At 35.5% G+C, this 7,500-nt stretch overlaps 1 protein-coding gene across 1 annotated transcript in view; it reads right to left on the bottom strand.

Moving 5' to 3' along the window:
• Positions 1-5,945, bottom strand: part of LOC113092671 (ATP-sensitive inward rectifier potassium channel 12-like) — a 6,816-nt gene extending 871 nt beyond the window's left edge. Inside the window, exons 1-2 of the mRNA XM_026258377.1 lie at positions 5,282-5,945; positions 1-882 (exon numbers count right to left, since the gene is read on the bottom strand). The exon at positions 1-882 is cut by the window's left edge and continues 871 nt beyond it. Of these exons, the coding sequence (XP_026114162.1) occupies positions 1-721 (721 nt within the window). The 5' untranslated portion in view covers positions 722-882; positions 5,282-5,945. The remainder of the gene's footprint in view (positions 883-5,281) is intronic.
• Positions 5,946-7,500: the final 1,555 nt, after the last annotated feature.

Below are 7,500 nucleotides of genomic sequence, written 5' to 3'. Positions count from 1 at the left end.
TCGTAACCCTCGGCTTGATGAGCTGCGCTCGGACGTGTGCCTCAACGATGTGACTCTTTCGCAAGTTCCCCACTCGCCACATCAAGCACAGTTTCCCGTCACGCATTGCGATGATGGCGTTTTGCGAGAACAGTAAAGTCTGCGCTCGCTTCTTGGGACGTGCCATTTTAGCCATGATTGCCCCAATCATGAAGCAGTCGATAATGCTGCCCACGATGGACTGGAAGACCACGAGAAACACCGCGAGAGGACACTCTTCCGTCACGCAACGGAAACCATAACCGATGGTCGTTTGCGTCTCGATGGAGAACAGGAATGCCCCGATGAAGCCGTTTACTTGCAGCACGCATGGCGTGAAGTTATCGTCGCCTGCTGGATTGTCCAAGTCACCGTGAAGAAGCGCGATGACCCAAAACGCCAACCCGAACGCTAACCAAGAAATCACGAACACTAGCGTGAAAACAAGTAGCATGTAGCGCCATCGTATGTCCACGCAAGTGGTGAATAAGTCCGCTAGGTAGCGCTGGGACTTCTCGTCCATGTTGGTGAACTGCACATTGCAACGTCCGTTTTTCTTCACGAAACGGTTGCGGCATTTCCGCAGAGTGTGGATTTTGCCGTTGCCGTATCCATTCATCACTCCACCGTGCATGTTCGTCAAGCGCAGACCGTCTTCCTCCGTCGACACGATGCTGTAGCACCGGTTCCGACCCACGCTCATTATCTTTAGCGCTCCTTGGCCTTCCAATCTTTGCGATCTGGTGTTCCCTCTCTTTTGGAGCGGATTAGTAGTAGTACGAGTCCAGGGTGGTGGGTGGTTCAGTCGTAGTGTTGTTGGGAAAAGTCCAATCCAAAGTACAAGCCCTTCGGTTTCCTTGCATCCTTGAGAAAAAGAAACACATCATCAGTGATGCATGTTTGTGTCTGTTCATAAAACTAAAAATAAGCGTTTAGAGATAAAACGTGCGCATTAATTTACTTCCTTTAGTTTCACCTGGTTTCAGACTGTAATATTAGCTTGTCATACACAGGATGGTTATTGCATGATATTAGACTTGAATCTTACCCTATGAAACATTTGCACTAATGTAGAAATGACGTGAAAGGGGTGTTAGCATTTTGGGAGTTTGTGCATGTGCCCAGTGTGTGTTTGAGAGTGTTTGTGCACACGTGCTTGAGTTTTAAACACATCATTCAGACACTCAGGAGATTTGTGTCTGTGTGAGGCATTGGCCATGGGTGCCATCACACAATCCTCTAGAGATGCTAAGTGGGTTGAAGAGGGGGAGGGCCATGAGGAAGCTGGGGATCGACTGAAAATTAACAAAAGATGTGGAATAAATTAAGGTTAGGAAGCAAAAAATAGGGAAGAGAGATAGAACTGATGTACAACAAAGACCAAGGAGGGAGGAAACCACTCTGAATCTGAAAATATGCAGTCAGCATTTAGAGAGGTTTAGTGCGTTATCTGTCTGACCTGCTTCTGTGTATCACACAGCCATGTCATTACTTCACACTTACAGTATTGCTGGCATTTCTTCACTTATTCTTCAGATTAATATCTGGAGAACACCGGTGTCATTTAGTATTATTGACATGCTATTATATTATTTATAACATTTTGAATTTACATGATGATTACTGAAAATTTTTGATAGGTCTCTTTTCCAAAATGTCCTTCGTCTAAATATTATCTGTATTTACCGTTGTCATTTTTATCCTTCTTCTTAAACCTATTTAATTTAATTAAGTTAAAAATGCAGTATTTATAATTTTTCATTTTGAGTTTTATTTTTATATTTGTATTTCATTTTAATTCAGCTTTGTGTCACTAAATGTTAACTATGTCAAAAGTCATTTTTATGACAATTTTTTAGTATTTTCTTTAAATTTTTTAAGTGGTATTATTTATAAAGTATTATCAATATTTTGTGTTTTTTACATTTTAAGTTTTCATTTTAATTTTATTTTAAGTGTAGTTCTTTTTTTATGTGTGTTTGACATTTTATTAGTTTTTTTCTCTTTTAAATATAATTTTTTATAGTAATTTCAGTTTTAATAGTACTTCATATTTTATTTCAGTTAGTTGCCAAAAGCTAAATTAAATTTTAAGTACATTTTTTAAATCTAATATTTATATATTATTTTATGCCAGATTTATTTGAATGACTGTTTTTTTTTTTTTTTTTTTTTTTTTTTTTTAATCAGTAAAGTTAAGTGTGCAGTTTAAGATTTAATGTAATTTCCTATTACATAATATATGTCTATGTATTCTGGACAATCTGTTAGTGATGTTTACTCATGCAAAAGTTTTTGCTATTCTGTTTTTTGAGACGGTGCATACATTTTGTAGAAGGTTAACTCTGAAGGTTAACCATTTCAGAATCTTCTGTTTGTTTGTTGTGACACTTGATAACATTATTATATAATATCAGTGGCTAGAGCATCTCTTGGCTGTCTGCAGGTAGAAGGCAAAAGGGTTACAATTAGTGGCTAAACAACATGATACCTGATCTGTTCACACACACACTCACTCATGCATTCATACACACACTGAAACACTGTTTCATTCAGCTTGTATCTGAGCTCTCTGTGTCTCGCATCATTTCAGCGCCATCATCGTCAGGCCTTTTACCACAGTACAGCTGTCTCAGAGTTAGAAAGAGAAAGTTAAGGCTTTAGAATTAAATCTTACATTTAACAAAACTAAAATGCAAATAAATACTTAATGCAATTTAATGATTATGTTTTTCATGTGATATCAAGGTAGCTTAAACTCAAGTGACCTGTTGTTGCATCACCTGAAGCAGAAAGTTCATGTAAGATATTTGAAGTTTAAAGTTTTTTCTCTTTGCATTTTTGCAGTATTCAATGTAGTAATGTTTAAACAAACCTAGAACCTCCCTACAATAGAAACTCATAATTCACCAATTGCACTAGATTTCATCTCATCTCATTGTGTTGAGCAAGGACTACCTAAATTTAACATGTTAAAGAAATTAGATAAAGTCTTTTTAACATTTGTCAAACTAATTACTTATAAAAAGTAACTCTTATAAAAAAGAGCAGTTTTATACCTGATTCAACCCATAAAAGATAGTTTTGTTAAAACATATAAAATAGTATTCTAATATAATAATATAATAAAAATTCTGATACAGCCTTACGCAAATCGTGCTTTTTATTGTTTTGTACTAAGTAAGCTTCAGTTGTACATATCTGAACACAATTAAATTAAGTAGAAACAAAATGTAAATATTGAAATGAAATACTTAAACCAGCAGAAGTTTACTTCAAGTTTGTATAACATTAAACATTATATGCACTGAGAAAAGTTGTAAAAACGGTTTTGGTTCAGAAATTCAGTAATGCATTGAATTAAACACAACTTTGGACTGAAAATAGTATTTTCTTGTAAATTTTTGATTTATTCTCAACTTTGAAATGTAATAGTTTACAGTTATGTAAAGTCAAAAAACAATGAATTATTATGACTGAAAGAACTGGACTATAAGGTCGTCAGTGTAGTGTAATGATGTAATGTTGACTAATGAAACAGATGGTCTCTCTCTCTCAAATTCTCCCTGCCAGCTTTTAATCGGGTTACTGTGTGGTCAATCAATTATTTAATAATCTGCAGTGTTGAATAGCTTTTTTATCATCATGTGACTCGAGAAGACAGGTGAGATTCTGTCCAGAAAGTGTATGAGATGAATTACTGTCAGTCCAGAATTAAAGACATTCTCCTGAAGTAAACTTTGACCTTGCATTTGGTTTTACCGTGAACTGACCTCAACTTCAGTATTTGTCAGATATCTTTGAACATCTTAACAGAGCGGTTCTATGATATAAAGCATATGATGATTAAAGACTCCATGCATGCTGCATGCGACCTGTTTTCTGCAGTTTTTGTGCCAAGAAGTTATTTTTTTAACAATATTAGTAACACTTGGTGTTCTGTTGATTGCATTTTTTTTTTTTTAATTATGCAATGCTTGAAAGATCATTTGGTAATGCACCTTCGAATGTCATAAAACTTTATTAAATTAAACTAAGAAATTCAAAATTTATATTCTGTTACAAAACTTTTTTCAGGTACTTGAAACGTAAATGCTTAGCTATGCAACAACAGAAAATAAATAAATAAATAAATGCTCTATTACATAAGAGTAAAGCTTGTGGTCAGATTGTTCGTGTCCGTGTGAAAGTGGTCTGCGATGCATTATTCATATGCATGTGGATTTTGTTCTGTTTGTTAATATTGTTTTGTTGGTTTGACAGTGCTGATTCTTGAGTATTTAAACCAGTGTATATCACTATGAAATAGCAGATGAGTTTGAGCTGTCCAGCACCACCAGGGGTCAGAGGAGATCTGACCTCTTCAACAACATGAACATGACTGTCACGCACTTACACACACACACACACACTTTCATCTGCACAGTGTTTCTACTGAAGTAGTTCTTGAACAGAAGCATGTGTGAGTGCTTGACACAATTATCCTCAGACGTGAGCACAATCTGACAAAACTTCTCTTTGGAGACATTCAAGGACGTTTTTATTTGAAAAAATGATTCATAAGTCACTGTAGAAAGTTTTAGCATTTGGGTTTGTCTGTGTTATGTGCTTGTTTAGTGTGTATTTGTCATCTCTAAATGTCAGGGAGATAATAAAAGTGGGACTCGTTGGAGATAAAGACACACGTGTGAAAGTTTAAAAGAGCAGTGAATTCATTCTTGCTCTATAGAATGAAAGTACAGCTAATTTTTACTTTGCTTGTGCATTCCTATGGCATACTCTGAAAAGCATACTTAGTATGCATGAATTTCTGCTCAGTATCAGGTCATTATAATCAGGTCAGTTAACGATGTTCTGATGAAGTTCAGTGACTGATTATTCCCAGCGCACATTAAAACATTCATGCACTGAGAGTTAAAATAACTGTTAATGAATTACATTTATTTTGCATTTTATTTCATGCAAATATTGTACGTGATTGAATATATTTAGTAATATAACACAGTCTTTTTTAATAATAATAAAATATTGTTGTATTTGATGCAACAATAAACTCCCAGACCCCAGCTGCTGCGCAGGCTTCACGTTTAACCCTTTACGAGCTTTCTCTGTTTATTTTTAGAGCGTCATTTTAATTTGCATTGACAGCAGTGATGTAATATGTGTGATAACATGCATATAACTGAGATTCTAGCAGCTGGAAGTATAATATGAAATGGCAACACGTTTGAAAACTGGTAAAGTTTAGAGAGATGTTGCTTACCTTGTGTTTTGTAAGTGGTCCTCGCCCTCTGAGAGAGCGTGTGTGTGTGTGTGTGTGTGTGTGTGTGTGCGTGCACAAAGACAGGGCAAGTGTGCTGTGGTGTTGTGGTGCGTTATCCAAACTGGAGCATTTGATGAGCGCTTGTGCAGCTCGTGATGGGGATCCAGAGCTCTGCCATCTCGTCCTCACACACACACATTGTCCATCTCAGATTCATATCCTACGTTCCACTTGTTTTTTCATTCTTCCCCTTGTAAAAGCGCATATATTCCAGATCAGAAGGTGAGAACCGGCCCCAAACGCTCCGAGAATCTCTCTAGTGAACCAACAGTGAGTTCAGACTGAGTCAAAGCATCATTGAGCATGTGATGGACAGAAAGTCACCAACAGACACTCGAGTTTGGAGAAGTGTGTGTCCTCCTGCTGCTCTGCTCCACTCCGCTGTCGTCTTTCCTTTCTCTACACACTCAGATCTTCTTTTCTCCCCAAAACGAGCGAGGGATATTCCCTCATGCACCTGCTGGCTTCATCTTCATCTGTCATCAGATCTATCAGTGCTGCACTTTTCTCATCTCTCTCCATCCCTCTCATCTCTCTCTCACCCCTCCCGCTCTTTTTCTCCCTCCCACGTCACAAGTGTTCCAGCGTTGTGTCACTTGATGCTCTGCTGTGGTCATATGGACACACACACACACACACACACACACACACAGAGGCTCACTAACTTTCTCCATCTTCCTCTATGAAAAGCTTTTTTATTCGCTTGTGTGTGTGAATGCAGTTTCATCGAGTGTTTGGTCTTCTCCCAAAGCGCTCGTGACAGTTTCATTGTATTTGAGCACATTATTTCCCCAAAACCACATTACTTTACTGCATCATATTTGACTTTCAGGTTTTATATATATCCGTCACATACAGTTTGTCTAAATATATGTAATTAGCATAAATTAAAGGCAGCACAACAAATATCGTTATGTATGAGTATTTTAACAATTACATTTTTCTGTATTAAAGTAAACTGTATAATAATGCAATTATTTTTATTAAATATATAAAATATTGTACACTATTTTACTATTAGTTTTTATTTTGCAGAGAGTATAATAGAGCAATATTTTTATAATTAGAAATCAGCATAAATGGCGTACAACAAATATTATAATAATGTATAAATATTTCACAATTTAAAGTTTATGTCTTCCTGTACAATAGTAAAGAATATTATAGTACTTTTATTAAATTATAAAGTCAGCATAAATTAAAGGCAGCACAACAAATTATCATGTTATAAATATTTAAAATTAAAATTAAATTAAATTTATGCATTTAGCATATGCTGTTGTCCAAATGTAATTTTTTTTAGTATTACGGTATTGCATATTACAGTTAATTTTTTAATTATAAAAAAACCTGTATTAATTAAAGGCAGTACAACAAATATTATCATGATGAATATATATTTAACAATTTATTTTTAATTGTTTTACTGTCATAGTACTATTGTAGTACAATCATTTTATTTAATTATAAAATTATAATAAAGGCTGTACAACAAATATTTTGTAATGTATAAACATGTTACAATTTAAATAATGCATTATTTTTTGCAATACAATAATGCAATTAGATTTTATGTGCTTGAATCTCATGGCAATAGTGTCACAATGCAGAAATGATGAATAGACTTGATTTTCTTAATGCAGAATATAATTTATTCGGTGAAGGATGCATTCATAAAGTATCATGTTCTTGATCTTCTGTCATTTTTCTGGTTTATTAAACATGGATTAATCACTCAAACTGAACTTTAGCACTCTTGATCACAATACTAACTCTATCTTTAGTAATAGTGATGCTTTTCTTCTAGTTTTCCACTGCTTGCATCCTCTCTGTCTATTTTTGCAGTGTTTCCACAACAAACTAAATCTAATATTAGCTCAGTATCTTTAATACCAGCTAAACATCAGCACTTCTGTTTTTATCCACAAAACTGTGAAGATGTCAGTTTTCATTAAAACTGTAGTGTGTGTGTGTTTGTGTGTGTGTGTGTGTGTGTGTGTGTGTGTGTGTGTGTGTGTGTGTGTGTGTCCGGCAGGCAGGTTCTGAACACTTGAAGTCTCCATGGTGATTGGCACACCATCAGCACTTTCAAGCATTTTTAGGTGTTTCCTGAAGAGAGTCAGAGTCTCCATGGTGATCTAGAGCTTCAGCATCACGCT

This window comes from Carassius auratus, unplaced genomic scaffold (genome assembly GCF_003368295.1).
Source record: "Carassius auratus strain Wakin unplaced genomic scaffold, ASM336829v1 scaf_tig00214714_1_2670353, whole genome shotgun sequence".
NCBI lineage: Eukaryota > Metazoa > Chordata > Actinopteri > Cypriniformes > Cyprinidae > Carassius > Carassius auratus.
This window is presented reverse-complemented; position numbering and strand designations above follow the sequence as displayed.